Source organism: Aethalodelphis obliquidens, unplaced genomic scaffold (genome assembly GCF_003676395.1).
Source record: "Aethalodelphis obliquidens isolate GAN/ISIS:26980383/991018 unplaced genomic scaffold, ASM367639v1 scaffold5, whole genome shotgun sequence".
In the NCBI taxonomy this organism is placed as follows: Eukaryota; Metazoa; Chordata; class Mammalia; order Artiodactyla; family Delphinidae; genus Aethalodelphis; species Aethalodelphis obliquidens.
In genome coordinates, this window is record NW_020837949.1 from 11,489,539 (window position 1) to 11,507,762 (window position 18,224).

General features: G+C 48.3%; 1 protein-coding gene across 1 annotated transcript in view; it reads right to left on the reverse strand.

The window, feature by feature from the left end:
- Positions 1-18,224, reverse strand: part of CLCN1 (chloride voltage-gated channel 1) — a 33,330-nt gene that overhangs the window by 14,269 nt on the left and 837 nt on the right. The window contains exons 2-12 of the mRNA XM_027101675.1: positions 15,562-15,682; positions 15,033-15,164; positions 14,280-14,408; positions 13,912-14,045; positions 12,642-12,719; positions 11,536-11,614; positions 5,265-5,390; positions 4,850-4,934; positions 4,526-4,627; positions 4,110-4,194; positions 3,686-3,835 (exon numbers count right to left, since the gene is read on the reverse strand). Of these exons, the coding sequence (XP_026957476.1) occupies positions 3,686-3,835; positions 4,110-4,194; positions 4,526-4,627; positions 4,850-4,934; positions 5,265-5,390; positions 11,536-11,614; positions 12,642-12,719; positions 13,912-14,045; positions 14,280-14,408; positions 15,033-15,164; positions 15,562-15,682 (1,221 nt within the window). The remainder of the gene's footprint in view (positions 1-3,685; positions 3,836-4,109; positions 4,195-4,525; positions 4,628-4,849; positions 4,935-5,264; positions 5,391-11,535; positions 11,615-12,641; positions 12,720-13,911; positions 14,046-14,279; positions 14,409-15,032; positions 15,165-15,561; positions 15,683-18,224) is intronic.

Below are 18,224 nucleotides of genomic sequence, written 5' to 3' on the forward strand. Positions count from 1 at the left end.
AAACCAGCCAGCGTGATAGAAAGGACCTCCAAGGCCAAGGTAGTATTCCAACAGGAATTGGGATGATTTGAGCAAAAGCAATGTGTACATTCTGCAGCAAAGAACGCAAAGGAACTGAGAAACCGAATGGAAAAAGGAGGAGTGGTTGACCTTTTGAAATATCTGTAAAAGAAATAAACATATGAGACATGATATGAAAATTAAGCAACAGGTTTACATATCATTTCCCAAATAAGTAAACCGATCTTAGAAAATGATCTCAAACTAATTTGGTGAAAGAGGACAACAGCTAAAGGTCAAAAAAAAATTCCCAGGCTCAAAATATTTACAATTTAAACACTGCACGAACTTTATTGTAAACTAATGAGAAATAAGTTTCCTAATTTTCTGAACCTTAGAGAGAGCGTCTTTTGAGCCAGGGCTGTCCTCAAGAGACAATCTCTGAGAAGAGGCAAAATACATATGTCTCCATTTCAGAATAGGACTGTTTAAAACAGTGGAGAGCAGCAAATTTAAACGTACAATTGAAGAGGATACAGATTGCAAATTCTTCGAGTGTGTAACAACAGTGTATCTTGTTGTGTTTGCCTTCTCTCAGCACTGGCACAGTGCTCAGTAAATGCAGGCAGGATGTAGGTAGGTAAGTTAAGTAAGTAGGTAGGAAGGAAGGAAGGAGGGAAGGAAAGAAGAGAGTTTGGTCAAACAGTATTCATGCAAAGCAGAAACATGTAGAGCTAATATTTGCTTAAAACATCCAACAGTAATGCTTTCAGGGGAACTTGTTTAAACTGCGGATGACCAGACACCACTGGCAGCTACCCCATCAGACTGTCTGGAGACAGAGTTCTAGGCGCTTGGAGGCGTTTCTTAAGTGATCCTGACATACAACATTTTGAGACCCCTTGAACGATTCTGTACTGTCTCTTAGGAATAAGTACATGAAAGCCATAGGGTTTTTGTAGGCTCAGGTTAATCTGAAAGCTCCAGTAATAAAGATAATAGGTGGCTGACTGGTCTGATTTCAGAGGATGAACTTCAGATTATCCTCCAAGATAAGTGTAAGAATAGCAACAGGATCAGGGGACACTGAAGTTATCAACTCCTATAGCACAGAGAATGACCCGAGACTAGCATTCTTTTTGAGCTGTTAGCACATGAAAGGGAAGATCCAGAAGCAGGGTAAGTGATCTGGAATACCAATAATTCCCAAGATTTTAGACAGCCAGTTCTAGAGAACTGGGAAACTAGAGACCCCTTATCACAGATTCTACTTTATTTAAACCCTTCACAGGAAGGAACCATAGGAAGATTAGGCAAGAATGCTACAGAGCCTCAGGCAGTACTGAGAACTCAGGGATCTAGGTAATAATGTTAGACTTATTAAAAAGGAAACTGAGATGTTGTAATTATATTCATACTCATTAGAAACACTCCAGAGTTACAACATGGTGATGCCTTCCATGTCTTAAAATTGAGAAGATGGAAGTTCCCTTCATCAATGTTATAAAGAGCTGAACTGAGAATCTTATCTGTGAGCACTGAGACTGCCAGAAGACCACATAAGCTAAATTTCAAATCAAACTGTGGACAAATAGTTCTAAGTCACTTGTATGTTTTAATGTGCCTACGCACCCTATTGTCCACACTTTGGAAATAACAAGGGTATGGTTATGCGTCCAATGAGAAGACAGTGAAAATGCTGGAAGCAGTGATTACTAGGTAATATCATGGATTTATAGCAGTGAATGGTTTCACATTTAAAATATTATAGAATAGCATAGGCCTGCTTCAATCTGTTGGGCTTGAAATACAGCCCAAGAAATGTGAGTTTCTTCTCGATTCACTTATTATGTAGACAGTGTGGAGGATGTGATTCAGTGAGAAATTAATAAGAATGACATAGAGTTGAGTCCTGCTATACAATCCAAGTAGGTTTCTCAGAATAAATTTTAATCTGTACGGTGAAATCCAGAGATATACTTGGGAATCTGAGGAAATGAGGTCAGGTGGGAAGGAAATGTTGAAAATACATACAGAATTTTGTTTCTCCAAAAATTTTCAAACGCTTAACATTTCAAAAGTATATATGATCCCAAAGTAACCATACAGCTCAGTCTAGAGGAGTATCAGAAAAACACCATTGTTATCATTGAACAAGAAATTCTGAGATGCCATCAAAACTTGGACTTGGTTACTGCAGATGGGTTTGTACGCTCAACAACCAGTTACAGGAAGCCGGGGTTTATAAATTAGAGACGAGAAGCTCTATAACGAAAGTCCCAAAATCAGACCCCTAACAAGACACTGAGAACTTCTTTATGATAAAAATATCAAATCTTTTGAAGGAAGAAATGAAAATGATCTAATGAATAAAGTGGGTGTGCAAAATATGGAAGCCACAGACCCAATTAATCCCCCTGGAATGGAATGAAAAAGAACATACGTAAATACAGCCTCCAGAAACCCCACAGCAAATCCTGAGAACGTAAGTGACAGAATTGGAACCTGTATGTCAAGCACCTGGTATCTCTAAGGATAAGACCATTGACAGGCACATTAAATGAGCAGCAAAAAACCATGAAGGAAATTTTAAAATAATTTTTTTCAACCATAAGCGTTAGATTCACCAAAGATCAATAATCAACTATTACATATTTGGCCCACAGTAGGTACATGAGAACATTTATTGAATAAGTGAACCCACTACAGCTATTACAATATAAATATAACTTAGTGACTCATATCCTGGGGAAATATAGATTCACAATAAATATCAAGAATAAGTTAATAGCAAGGTACGAAAAACCATGAAAGATTAATGTGGACAGACTTTCAAATGAAGGCCCTAATATATAGAGGAAAATGTTGGGTTATTGAAGCAAGACATACTATGAATAATCAGGCAATCATCAAAAAAGAGAAAAAAAGGCAATCAGCAATTATAACAGATGTCACAACCAGTGATGGAAATAAAAATATACTTGTATAAGGCAGTAATTGAGAAGTCTATAAACACGTGATCCTTAATGGGCAAATATGAAAAAGAACTGTTATAAAAGAGATCAGCTTTTGTTTCCTAATTGAAGTTAGAAGAAAATGGTTTAAGAATGGCAAAATCCTCACAGCCTCACTACCTAAATAGAGAATGATAACATTTATAAAAATTATTTATAGTCACTAATAAAGTGGATTTAAATATTTTATCCCTTTTGTAATTCTAGAAAAGAGATCATCCACTAGACTGGGGAAAAAATGGATATGCAAATCATCTGAAAATGGATAATCAGATGCATGGAGAATGAAGTACCTAATTATCTACCATGTGGGGGGATTTGGTTAATTTATCTGAGGTCTTCACACAGTTATCTGTATTGCTAAGCTCTGTATTGCTAAGCTCTTGTCCTTACTTACTTGGCTGCTGTCTCAATAATTTAGCAAGCGGAACCTTTAGAAGGTTATAATAATTATGGCAACATCACTAAGCTGACATGAATGGAACATTAACCCAGATATTGGTTCACTTCTCTAGATGAGCAACTTACTTACGTTCTGGTTTCCAAACTGTTTTTTTTTTATTAGGTTGGACGAAGACCAAATGAAGTTTTACCGTTCCCTACCCTATGCACACCCCGGTTCCTAGGTTGAAAACAGAAGCCCAGGGAGCCAGGAATGTAGGGAGAGGTACCTTCATGATGAAGAAGAGGATGATGATGATGACGACATTGACTTTTGGGTGGATCCACACAGCTGACTGGCCCAGGCTTTCAGGGTCCCCTTCATGCTTTACCCACGTGTTGTTGTCAAACAGGGTACTGATGGCTTCGCGAGGCATCAACTGTGAGAGGAGGAAGCAAAAGGGAGCAGTTCTCCAGGGATGTTCGGTACTTCCATTTTTTTAAGAGAACCAATTCCGCAGTTTCATTTTTCACGGGACCCTTTTGCTTTTTTCTCAGGGAGAGAGTCTATCCTTGGGCAAAAGCATATATGCTCAGAAGCCTGAGGGACACCTGTGCTCTTTCCTCCTTTCCATGTGGTCCCGTCCTGGCTTTGTCCCAGTCATGTGCTCAGTGACCTGACTCCCACCCTCAGAGGTCACCCTTGGAGCTGACCTCTCCAGCCATGAATTGTCCCATTCCTGGTGGGAAGGTGAAGGAGGCGATGACAAAGGTAACAATTCCAGGATAGAGCAGGCGGCTGAAAAAGAAACAATTAATCCTCACCCTAATTTAGTCAGGCCATAGTGGACAGCTCTCTGGACTCTGGTAAGCCAAAGTTATACTGTCGTCTACTACAGTAAAACTGGAGTCTACTGTAGTCTCAGGCCATTAGACAGAGAATTCTCTCCACCAACAAGCAATCTTTAAAGGGGAAACTACACCATTCGTCCTTGTACAGTATCAGGGCTTCTATATTTTATCACAAGCCACCTAAAGGCATTTAACGCCTTCCACAAAGATTAAAAGGGAGGAACTCTTGGAGAAACCACAAGGTAAACAGGTAGGGCAGAAGACGGGCGGTGACTCACTGCTTCGCCAGAAACTGGCTGAGGGCCTTGTGCTTTCGGACACCAAGCATGACTTGGCGATGCAGGTACACAAATACAGCTCCCAGGAAACCACAGCAAATCCTGAGGGTGTAAGTTATGCAGAAATGATACCGTCATCCCTCGGACCTGGCTACCGCAGGGAAACAAATACCAGGCACACACCTTCCCTTTCTACCCACCTCCCCCCAACAATGTACACTTCACCCACACCAACCCCACCTTCCCAACTTGGGTCCCTTCCAGTGCAAAGCCACGCCCCAGCCCTGGCTCCCGACTGTCCTCCGAGCAGACAAACCCACTGACCCGATGGCTGCAAAGGCTGGGAGCTCCTGCAGGTCAAAGGGGAAATCCATTCGGAAATTGGTTCTGAAGAGAGCTGTGATGGTGACTATAGGATGGAAAGGCCAAGGATTATGGTGGGAGCATCACAGAAACGCACCGAGAAGGAACCAGGGTCACAGGTTTTAAGGATTAAAGCTTCCTCCCATCCCAATGTCTCCTCTTCTATTTGATTTCCTTTTTCTAACACTCCTGGCTGAGATACTCTCCCCTATTCCATGACCTGTATCCTTGCCCTATATATACCCTTGGGCCTTGGTCTCACTTCCCAGATGATGCCATCCACTCTTTTTCTGCACTGTCCCACAGAACTTCCCTCCATGCCCCATTACCAGCCTCCCTATTTCACACCGCCTCCACCCCAGGGCTCCCCTGTTACCAGCATCCTTGTTCCACACGGCTAGCACTCGGAAAACAAAGGCGCTGAACGTGGCTGCAAAGAATCCTCGCCAGTAGTTCCTCACGGCGAAGTAGGTAGAGGTGACCTCGATGCTAAACAGCACTCCTGTAGGGGCCAGGAAGTAGGGTCAGGTGCAGACAAAAGTGCGAGGCTCTCTCCCGCGCTCCCACCCCGTGGACCCAAGGAGCTTTTGCTGAAACTTCAATGACAGGGGGAGCAGAACTGGGAAGTGATGATCTCTTAGACTGCGCTATGCTCTAAACCATATACCTGCTCATGCTAGCAGTTTTCTGCAGGCCAGGGATGTGGTTCAACAAGATACAGAGAGGATGGGAAAGGAGGGGGTTTAACCCACGAAACCTGAGGGTCAGGTGGTCGTGCCCTTTCCATCCCTTAGAAAGCAAGGTTGGGTGGGATTCACAGTTGTCTGGTATCCACAGGGATTTGAAAAATTTCTGCAAGAAAAGTTACAGAAGAGAAAGCTTCCAGGGCAGGTGCTCACCGGAGTGCCAAGCAGAGCTCAAGATTTACAGGGACTCTCCTTAACACCCCCCTCAATCTCTCCTCCCTTCTCCCATGCACCACGTACCATGCAACTTTTAGGGAAGAAATAAGAAAAATGAATAGGAAAGGGCTTTGTGAGAGCTGACAATACTCAATATTGCAAGAAAGGAAAGAGGATTCATCCACATTTTTTTAAAAATTAATATTTCAGTCCTGACTGAAAAGGACCAAATCCAGGGGGAAAACCAAGAGGCCAGAAGAAGCTATAAACAATTATGCTTAAGAAAGGTGGGTGATGATCCCCGGTCAGGGAACTAGATCCCACGTGCGTGCCGCAACTAAGAGTTCGCAACTAAGACCTGATGCAACCAAATAAATAAATTTTTTTTTTTTTAAAAAAAAGAAAGGTGGGTGAGGTAGAAGGAAACCTAATTAAGAGTCCTAAGTTGTACTGTTTCTGAGAGTAGTTGCTGGAACACAAATGAGAAGGTAAATAGATAGAAAAATAGCAAGAGTTGGTGGAGACAAAGTAAGGAAGCTAATAAGGGTATAAAAGATAGACTTAAAACATGCAAAGAGGGCTTCCCTGGTGGCACAGTGGTTAAGAATCTGCCTGCCAATGCAGGGGACACAGGTTCGAGCCCTGGTCCGGGAAGATCCCACATGCCGTGAAGCAACTAAGCCCGTGCGCCACAACTACTGAGCCTGTGCTCTACAGCCCATGAGCCACAACTACTGAGTCCACATGCCACAACTACTGAAGCCCGCGGGCCTAGAGCCCATGCTCCGCAACAAGAGAAGCCACCGCAATGAGAAACCCGCGCACTGCAATGAAGAGTAGCCCCTGCTCGCCGCAACTAGAGAAAGCCCGCGTGCAGCAACGAAGACACAAAGCAGCCAAAAATAAATAAAGGAAAAAAAAAGATGCAAAGAAAATAGTCTTTAAACATACCAAGAATCAGGGAATAGACTGTGATTAGATGCAAAGAAAAAACTTACAAGAGAATTACCTAACACCTGGCTAAGCCTCACTTTTATCGGAAATGAAGAAGGAAAACAAGGAAATGCAGCCCATAATTAGATGAATGGAGAAGAGGCCCAGACCTAGGAAAGCCCGTGAACTAGATAAGGTTCGTCTCCCCTTGCTCTCTGCGAGAACGGCTGCTGGCCAGCCCAAGACCCCCAGCCCTCTCCTCCGTAGGTGACAGTCAGCGATGACAGGAAGTCACTTATGCCAAGGGAGTGTGGTTACTTCCTCGTGGAGGAGCTGCTGCATCTGAACAGGGGATTCCTCATGGTTAGCTCAATGGCGCCTTCTCTGGGAAGGCGTCCCCGATCCCCCTCCGCGGGTAAAAACAGTCCTTCCCTTCCCTTGTTCTCTCGGAATCCTGGACTATCAGAGCACTTAGCACTTTCAGGTATAGTTATTTATTTACATCTCTGAGTTCCCCCAGGATTGAAAGTTCCTTGGAACCCAACACCGAACACAGTGCCTGGTACATAATCAGGGCTCGGGGCCTGTTCTACGGATGCACAGAAAGGAGAGGGGAGAGGGGGACGGGGAAGGAAGAAAGAGAGCAGAAGAGAATAGATGGGGGGCATTTCAGAAAGCAGGGAATCTGAGGGACAGAGCTTTGCTAACCACCTCTTGCCCCTGCTCCCCAAATCTTATCTGGTAAGGCAGCTGTTTCCTTGGCCTAAAAGGACTTGACAGAGTGGGGAGTCAGGTAGAGCAAGTCTCTCCTTTTCTTTTTTTTTCTTTTCTTTTTTTTTTTTTTGTGGTACGTGGGCCTCTCACTGTTGTGGCCTCTCCCGTTGTGGAGCACAGGCTCCGGACACGCAGGCTCAGCGGCCATGGTTCACGGGCCCAGCCGCTCCACGGCATGTGGGATCTTCCCGGACCGGGGCACGAACCCGCGTCCCCTACATCGGCAGGCGGACTCCCAACCACTGCGCCACCAGGAAAGCCCCTCTCCTCTTCTTTACCAGTAACAAAACCAAAGTCGGCTTTGATTTGTCGGATGTAAACTATCCAACTCATGAATGGTTTACGACCAGTTTTTGAAATCCTAGGCTAGATTTTCTTTCCTGCGATGTGGTTCTGGGACACCTTCTCTAACAGTCTGTCACTGTGTACTTCGGAACGAGAGCTCATTTTCATATTCGCCTGAGCCAGACAGAAAATGTGCTGCTAAGAGGAAACAAAGCATTAAAAACACAAACAGCATTTGGAAACTCTCTAGTCTCCTAGGTTCTGTAATATTGCTCTCTTTCCCACCCTGAAGGCTCCTCTCTGCCTTCTCCCTGGCGCCTTTGCCTCTGCCCAGCCAGCGCCTTGTCCTTGGTCTCCAACAATTGCTCCTCATAGACACACTTTCTCGATTTCATTCATGCCCATGGCTTCAACTACCACCTCCATGCTAACCTACTGGTTAACAAAGCAATGCTTTCAGCTCAGTTCCTGAACCTCAGACTCACCAAGCCAGCTGCCTATTTGGTATCACTTGGAGACGCCACGGGAACTTCAAATGCCACGTATTCAAAGTGAAATGTATCGGCTCCCCCAGACCTGTTTCACTTCCTATATTCCCTATCTTTTTTTTTTTTTTGCGGTACGCAGACCTCTCACTGTTGTGGCCTCTCCCGTTGCGGAGCACAGGCTCCGGACGCGCAGGCTCAGCGGCCATGGCTCACGCACCCAGCCGCTCCGCGGCATGTGGGATCTTCCCAGACCGGGGCTCGAACCCGTGTCCCCTGCATCGGCAGGCGGACTCTCAACCACTGCGCCACCAGGGAAGCCCCCTATATTCCCTATCTTGCTTGCAGCATCACTATCGACGCCATTTCCCTCGTTGTAAAATTGGAAGTTAGCGTAGATTCCTCCTCCTTTCTTACCTTTCACATCCTCACATAAATCAGCCACCAGGTCCCATCGATTTTATTTTCTATCACCCATATATATCATCCTGTTCTCTGTCTCTTCTGCCTCTGCCCAGTTCGGTCTCTCATTATCTAGCATCAGGACTATGACAATAGTCTTCTTGTTAATCTTGGATAAATCCTGTTCATCCACAGGCCAGTTCTATCCTGCACAGATCTGCCAGAGTTGGCCATGTCACTTCCTTATTTGAAATTCTTCCATGGCTCCCCTTCACCTGTGACAGCGTTCCCCAAAGTCAGGTCCATGAGATACTATGAGTTCCATAAGAAGGTCCTTGCAAAAATGCTACACTTGGGATATTCACAATACATGTCAGCATATCAAACGTTCTGATAACTCTTCCAGTTTAAAAAACTACCTTTTGGGGCTTCCCTGGTGGCACAGTGGTTGGGAGTCCGCCTGCCGATGCAGGGGAGGCAGGTTCGTTTCCCGGTCCAGGAAGATCCCACATGCCGCGGAGCGGCTGGGCCCGTGAGCCATGGCCGCTGAGCCTGCGTGTCTGGAGCCTGTGCTCCACAACGGGAGAGGCCACAACAGTGAGAGGCCCGCGTACCGCAAAAAAACAAAAACAAAAAAACTACCTTTTGAACCCAGTATTTTTCAACTTATCTTATCTTGGAACACTGTTTAAGGGTTATGTCTGTTAACACCATGAACTGTGTTCCATAAAACACATTCGGGCTAATTCTAGCCTAGAGAATGAAATTGACATTCTTGTGCATTTCCTAGGAGGACCTTCAGGCTTCAGCCCCCAGGTACCTATCCAGACTCATTTCCTGTCATTCCTTCCCCTGTATCCTCTAGAAATGCACATATATGTTAATTTTAGTCCCTTACATCTTGACTTTGCAATGCTGTCTCCTCTCTCTCCAGAATATCTTCCTTGCACTTTGCCCAGGCTGCCACTGGGACGCTTCTTGAGTGAAGTGTGATGGTCTGCTTGCCTTCCTGTCCACCCTTTCAGCCGTGGGTACCTGAGAGCACAGGAACCAGCACAGCGCCCAGAGGGCTCACGGCAGAGGGCACATATGGAAGCAAAAACATATTTGCCATTTTAGCCAAACAGTGAAGCAAATTTCTTTCATCGGTGTAAGGAATTAAGAGTTGACCATATAGTGAATAAATTATTCTAATTTTTTAATTTTAGAATTAGTCTATGTTCATAAAATAAAGGCAATCAAGTAATGTTATCTACAAATTCATTTAATATTTGCCACTTATTACAAACATCCTGAAAACAGCATTTTGACTTTTCAATGCTTAACATTTTCTCAGGAGCCATGTTTTATCTGTAACTTTTCTATTTGCCTCTCCCGTTCTCTACACGGGATCATGAAGAACCTTCCTCATTCACCCCAGAAATTCTAGTTTTATGCAAACAATTCATATTCTCTTCACTTTAAAAGAATCTGATTAGAAACAAAAACAAAAACAAATGCTACCTTTCTAAAAACGTTCTTCAGACCTTCTGGATTTGTAAGACAAAAGACCAAATAAAGGTGAGAGCGGGTATAAATGCAAGTGTGAACATTTAATGTGTGCAGAAATTCAAACACACGACCCTTCACTGGCTGGTGACTATGACTTTAATGACAAGAGCTGACAACAAAAGTGCAAACAGGATGCCAGCTGACGTGTTCGCTGACATTGGTTCAGTGTCAGTTCAAGTGAGCATGGTACGTTTTCATTAACTGTACACGTTTATCCATATATCGTTCCTGAGCCAAGTCATCTTAGTTTCCTGAGACTCCTCTGTGCAAGGACTGATTACGTGTTCATAATTGAAAGACACCTCTAACAGCTGGTGCGTTTAAGAAGCATATGCCTTTCCTGCAGTTTTGCTTCTCAGATTGTCAACATGGTGTCTTTTTTATCACCAATGAATCCAATGAATGATCTTTATAATCCTTGCTCTGTTAATCTGGTTATAACTGTTATCAATGAGTAAATAAACAGATACAACAGCTTTCTCTGACCATGCCCACTTGTTAGTTATTCAGGACAAGGAAAATAATCTGAAAGGTTACCCTATGTCTAACATTAGTAGAAAGAGCTAAACTCAATCTTAAATTGCTGGCAAGGAAAAACGACACTTTACTTCCACCTGTAGTCCTCATTTAAAGCTGATTATTGGGACTTCCCTGGCGGTCCAGTGGTTAAGACTCCACGTTCCCAATGAAGGGGGCACAGGTTTGATCCCTGGTCGGGGGACTAAGATCCCGCATGCCCCAAAGCGCGGCCAAAAAATAAAAATAAAGCTGACCATTAATCTAAGTAAGGTCCGCCTAAACTTCTGTGTCATTAACAACATACAACCAAAGGGAAGTCTTCCCTTGGAGAAGAAAATACACAGAGGCGTCAATTATACTTCAATTAAAAACAATGACAAAAATGAATTATTCAAGAGCAAAAAACCAAGAGGAACATCCACAGGAGTCCCCTGTTAGAAGATGTAATAAGTGAAAGGCAAAAATATCCAACAATACGAAGGGTTTTAATATAAGTACGGGACCCATAAAGGCCGCCTCGGTTTTCCTTCCTGGCTCTACCGCTTATTAACAGGATGACCTTGCTCAAGTCACTAACTCTCCCTCTCTTCCTTAATGTAGATCTCATCCAGCTTTGGACAGGAAGGGATGTAAAGTCCTCAGAACACTGCCCGCACATAGTAAATGCTCACTAAAAGCTATTCTTGCTTTACCCTTGTTTTCACTGCTCGTAATAGAACTTGGGGATGCTGACGAAAACTGTTTTGGGAGTAAGACCAGGCAAGTGGACAGACGCAGGCGGGGGTAAATCACTTGCCTCCAAGCGGTGTCCCAAAGCAACAGCCGACTCCTACTGCACAGCCCACGGTCAGCATGTCAGTGTAATAGTATGGCTGCTACTGGGGGAGACACAGACAAAGAGCCAGATGGGAAGGATGGGCAGGGGGGCAGAGGAGGAAAGGACAACAGGCAAGGGTGGGGAATAAAGAAGGAGCGGCTTAAGTCACAGGGAATCACAGTGGCCCCGTCTCCCCCCTGCGATCCCAGGCCAAGAGAAACTCAAGTTAGTTTGGCAAACAGGAAGTGATCTCCTAGCACAAGGTCAAACGTAGAAAATGAAATAAATGTTAGGCAAATATATGGAAGGAAGGTCAGCCAATCAATGGTCACCAGAGAGGCGCTGGAGATGGGGACAATCATGGCAAGAAGTGTCAATAGCAAGAGAGACAGGAAAGGACTTCAGACAAACAGCACCAATAAGGCCGGCAAGAAACAGCCACCAGCCTCAAAAGAACAGACAGCTCTCTGGTAAAAAAAAAAAAAAAAAAAAAGCGCGGGTGCCTGGAGTCCAGGGCCTGTGATCCAGGGTCACACCCTGAAGGTCCACCCACCAGTCCCTTCCGCGAGCACCCCTCTCCACCCCAAAGCTTGTGGCAACCGCTCCAACCCCTCGGGCCACCGGGGTAGGGAGGAAGTGGGACTTGCCTCCGACAGGGGCTGCAAAGCAGCATCCCACGCCCACCGCGCAGGCCGACACCAGGAGATCAAGCTGCCCAGGCACAGTCTGCAACAGAGAAGCTCGCGGCCAGGGCGGGGGAGCGCGCACGAGACGGGGTGGAGGGGCAGAAACAACAAAGGGACGGGGCGGCACCGGAGGGGAACTGACACCCGGGCGGCTGAGGAGCGGACCACGTGCCGAGCCCCGATGCGGGGGCAGGGATCGGGGTGGGGGTGGGGGGCGTCAAGGAACGGGCACAGGCTAAACAGCGGCATCGCGTGGCTGCAGTAGGCGGGTGGCGCCACGTGTGTGGGGACGAGGGAGCGTGGGTTAGCGCAGTGCCCGGCTCAGCATCACGGCCAAGGCAGCCCTGCCCCACCCGCCAGCGCGCACAGCCCCAGCTCCTTTTGCCTTCTCAGCCTTACCTCGTACACCCCACAGAGCACGGACATGAACTTGCTGAGGACAGCGGCGCAGATGCTGGCAATGTGGACAAATGGGCCCTGGGAGAGAGAAGGGGGACGAGGGGTCAGGGGCAGGGGGCCGGATGGGGGGCTTGGCGGCATTCTTGGACAGACATTGGTTGCTCCAGGCACTGTACCAGGGGCTGGAAATACAGACGTGAGCAAGATAGAGGTTCTGCCTTCGCAGAGCTTCATCCCAGGGAGGAAGGGGGGTGATACGCCAGCATATTATCATTTCAGAAAATGTCCCCCGCTCGCCACGAGAGAAAGCCCCCGCTCAGCAACGAAGACCCAACGCAGCCATAAATACATATATACATACATACATACATACGTTTCCAAAAAAAAGGGAGAAAAAGGAAATGCTAGGGGCTAAGAAGAAATTGAGGGAGGGTCAGAGGAGAGAGAGAGAGACAGGAAAACTGAGGGTGGGATGGGGAAGGTCACAACTGAGTAAGGCATTGATGGAAATGAGGCGTGAGCCGCTTGGGCACCGGGAAGGAGAATGTTCCAGGCTGAGGGGACAGCAAGTGCAGGGGCCGGGGGGGGGGGGGGGGGCAGGCTCGCGCAGTTGAGTGGCAGAAAGTGCCTGTCACTCAAGCTCGGGGGAGGAGGGGCAGCCTGATCACCACAGCCCCCTAGGCCCCAGGAATAAGTGTGGACCTCATTTGAAGAGGAATGGAAAGCCATGCGAAGTTCCTGACCAGAGGGCAGACATTCCTGATTCCATTTTGAAAAGATAACTCTGGCTGCAGGGGGGGCGAGAAGGTACAGGAGCATAACCTTGAAAAAAAACAGCCTCTTTTAGGTCTCAGTTTTCACAGAATGTGTCTGGATTGTCTCTAAGGCAGTGGTTCTCAACTGGGGGAGATTTTGCCCCCAGGGGACCTTTGGCAATGTCTGGAGACATTCTGATTGTCACAGCGGGGGTTGGGGACGGGGAGAGGACAGCTGCTGGCATGTAGGGGGTAGAGGCCAGGGAGGCTGCTAGTCGTCCTACAATGTACGGGACGGCCCCCCAGAACCAAGACTTACTCAGCCCCAAATGCCCACTGTGCCCAGGATGCGAGATTCTGCTCTAAGGTGCTCCCAGCGCTGATGAGGACCTTCCCATGTATCTCTCCTCCGGAATCCCCATGGTCCACGGCTGCCCCCGGAGCTCCCTCTAGACTCAGTGCCGCCCTCTGCCTGAGGACCTGCCTAGCTCACCCCACAGTAACTGGAGTCCTACCTCTTTCCCTACAGGGATGCCACTGCCCAGCCCCGCAGTCAGGGCCACAACCTTGGCCACGAAGGCCTTGAGGGTGAGATATTCCTTCAGGACAACCCCGCGAAGTATTGTCTTCATTTCAGGGATTCCAGAGCCTAAAAGGGTTTTTAAAAAAACGATTGTGTGCAGGTTCAAGCTGGAGGTTAAAGGTAGACGGACATCCAGATAGTGGACATAGGGGTGGGGCAAGAGGTCTATGGGGGGAGGACAGTAGCAAAGCGGCGAAAGGACTGTCAGGGGGGTGGGGGAGGGAGGGAGGGGAGCGCGAGGTCTACAGGCCAATGAGATTCTGCTGGATTATGTTGATGGCATGATGGGGAAGTTCTCACCGACAGCCTGGGGAGAGATGAGGTGGCAGAAGAGGGCACTGAAGAGGATGAGGATGAGTGGGAAGCTGACCCAGACCAGGAACTGCAGAGGCAGGTTGGGCTGCATCTGGTAGTAGGTCCACTTGTAGGCTGCAGAGACAGGCGTCTGGGCTTAGTCCTATGTGGATGGCATGTTGCTGCCATCCCACACTCACGGCATGGAACAGCGTGCTAGGAGCGTGCTCCCGCCATGGCTGTCCCGTTCGACCTCAGAGATGGCACTGTTCTCATTTGACACAGTGGGGGGGTCTAAGCTGGGGGATGAGACGCGACCCGTTCAAGTTCCCACCAGTTGTAGGAGGTCAAGTGGGCGCCAGTGCAGCAAACCACACTCTGTGGGCGCGTCATTGGCGGCTGTGGCTCACCCAACCACTCCGGTTAACCCGGCACTGAGGGGCTCCTGGGACTCCAGGTGTTTCCAGTTGCCTGAACTGAAAAGTCCTAGGAGAGCTAGGACAAGTTGGTCACCCTGTGAGAGGGGTCCCCACAGCTTGGCTGGTAGCAGGTGGGAGGGGCAGAAAAAATGGATCTGGGTCTGGGTCTGGTCTCATCCTGGGCCAGAGCTACACCTGATCTCCTCTGTGTACCATCCTCCTCCCAAAGCCCCCCCCCCCCCCCACCCCCCCCCCCCCCCCCACAGCTTACCCTAGGTCGAAACTCTAGAACAACTGCAGTATGGGGAGGGCTGAGGGCAAAGGGCCAGGTTAAACCTACCCTGAAGGGTTTTGGCACTGACATAATCCATGCACCAGCTAACCAGAGCCATAAGCAGCCCCAGAAGCAGCAGAAAGATCCAGTCTTCCCCTAATTTTCTTCTCATCACGAGTCCCAGACGGTGGATACAACCTAGGAAAAGAAAGTAAAGGGGAGCAGGTAACCAGTCACTACTGTGTGTGTGTGGCTGAGGACGGGACGTGCAGGGCCCTCGGGGTCTTGTCTCTATGTCTCATTCCCTGAGTTTCTTCTCATTGCTCTGCCCTTCAGAAGGCACCAAAGTCCAATTCCCCATTGGCTACTTGATTCCTTTCTAAACCCTAGTTTCTTGGGGCTGCGTGGAAGGGATAGTAGGAAGGCAGAATGAGAAGGACATGGGAGCCATGTCTTCTCCTTAATACCTGGAGGAGGGCTTTGGTGTGCGTGTGGGGATGACGAGCCAGAAATATGCAGCACGTCTTCTGAGCTAGTGTCCTAATCCCTGTACCTCCTTGCATTACACATTCCTTTATCCCCCGGTCCCCGTCACCTTGACATTTAGAATAGTGATCCTCTTCCGTGCTGTCCATGGAAGCACTGGAGTCCATCGTCTTGGGCATCCCCGTGTCCTGCTCGTTGTCTGAGAACTGCGCTTTGTGATGGCCATAGATCTGGACAGAGGGAGATGGGAAAGGTCTGTCTTGTTGAAGAGTTAAAAGAAATAGAGGGAAGCATATAGATCCATAGATAAAACAAACAAACAGCTTTTAAAAATCCTGGATGTTGGGCTTCCCTGGTAGCGCAGTGGTTGAGAGTCCACCTGCCGATGCGGGGGACACGGGTTTGAGCCCCGGTCCGGGAAGATAACACACGCCGCAGAGCGGCTGGGCCCGTGAGCCATGGCCGCTGAGCCTGAGCATCCGGAGCCTGTGCTCCGCAACGGGAGAGGCCACAACAGTGAGAGGCCGGCGTGCCGCAAAAAAAATAAATAAATAAAAATAAAATAAAATAAAATCCTGGGTGTTGAGGGCCTTGGGCAGGGTCACTTTGTGGTCATCCGTGCCCTCCACTTCCCATTCTCCGTCTGCACTTTTCCCACTCCTCACCCTTGTCTATCCATCCACACCTTTGCACATCTGTAGTCATCTTGGTCAACAGCAGCCTTAATCAAGGGGACCAATTTCTACTCTGAAGTAGGGATACAAAAACTGTGCTGAGGGCTTTCCTGGCGGCGCAGTGGTTAAGAATCCACCTGCCAGTGCAGGGGACACAGGTTCGAGCCCTGGTCCGGGAAGATCCCACATGCCGCGGAGCAACTAAGCCCATGAGCCACAACTACTGAGCCTGCGCTCTACAGCCCGCGAGCCACAACTACTGAAGCCTGCACGCCTAGAGCCCGTGCTCCACAACAAGAGAAGCCACCGCAATGAGAAGCCGGCACCACGACGAAGAGTAGCCCCTGCTCGCCACAACTGGAGAAAGCCCGTGCACAGCAATGAACACCCGATGTTGCCATAAATACATACATACATACATATATACATAAATGTATTTTTTTAAAAAACTGTGCTGATACTGGGCATCTGCATCAATTACATGTTTTTGTGTCACTGCTTCCTGTGTCTCAGCCTCTCTCTTGTTTCCCCAGACCCCTCACACTGATGTGGACGGGGTAAGGAAAGATCAGCAGGTGACTCTTCGTTGCTCTTGGCCTTGCTGTGTCTAGCTTCAATGAGGCCCCTCAGTTGCCCTGCCAGGCTTAGAGAAAGCCCATCTACCTCCCCTTCCTGTGCTCAAATGCACAAACTGGACTCAGCCCGGATAAAGCAAGGCAGTCCACTTCCTCCTGAAGTAGAGCTTGCGTGTTTGGGGTGTGCGTGTGTGTGTGTGTGTGTGTGTGTGTGTGTGTACAAGGTCTCTAACTGCCCCACCTCCACTGCACTAACTACGTCCTCTGGAGCCAGGGTCAGGCCAGGCCATGTTGCTGGTTCTGGGAGAGCCTGGGTAGAAGAGATCTGATTTCACAATACAAGAAGTAGAGTTTATGCCCGAGTCCTGGACAGGCACGCACTAATACCCTGCTCATGGCTCTTTCGTCTTCTGGGATGTGACTGAGAGAAGCCGTGTTTCCCTCTGTGCCCTACCTGGCCCCCGAGAGAAGACATTACCCACGGGGGGCCAGCACACGGGCTGCCTCAGCCCCCTTGGTTCCCAGGCTGGTGGAGACGAGAAGAGGGTGCTCCATGCCAAACTGGGCTGGGAAACACTGAAAGAGCCGGATCTGTGCTGGCTGGACCAGTGTGCACCAGTCGAGCAGGGCTGGGGGGGCAGGGAGAAAGCAAGCCTGAAAGCATTCGCAGCGTCCAGATTCCTTAACAAAAACACCCGTGTGTGGGGGGCTGGGGCTGGGGCTGGGAGGATGGGTGAAGCGATGCTGACAAAATACTGATGACTGACCATCGGGCAAGGGGTACTTGGGCATTCATTACACTGCTCTTTCTGTTTTTGTATGAGTGTGAAATTTCCATAATAAAATTTAAACAGAGGAAAACTTAAGTCCAAACTCCCCTTCTTTGCTTTCAGGGCCCTTTGGAGGTCCTTTGGAACCCTACTTCCCAAGTCACCTGAGCATTCCTTTGCAACAGGAAGCTTCACGCTAGTGTACCTGGTTTCCTCACTGTCACCAGAAGATGCCATAACTGCACCTTTACGCAAGTCGTCATCCCACCCAGACCGCCTACACGGTGACAGTGAGCCCAGGGCCATGAGCAGAGGTCTTTCTGTCCAACCCCACACAGTGTTCCAGGGTCCCCTCCTCCAGGAAGCCCTCTCTGACTCACCATTGGAGCCTCTGCTGGCTTTTGTGTCCCGGTCCCCACCTGATTCTCCGGGGCTGCCCTTACCCGCCACCCTCGGGATGGATCCGGACTGAGACGCGGATCCTCTTGACCCCGGTGCTGAGATCACCAGCCCAGGCCAGCCCTCAGTTTCCCAGTCCTGTCTAGACCCCGTGAACTAGAGGAACCACAGTCCACCCCCTCGTTGGCTAACACACTTTTAAATCTTGATTTCCTGGTCCTCCTGACAGGTTCCATCCTGTCGCTCTCTGCAGGCACATTCACTCGCTAATCCTAACCTGTGTATTTATCTGCGACAAGCTCCCAGCCTGTCTTTCAGCGATGCTCATCCCATTGCCCATTCCTAGATGTCTAG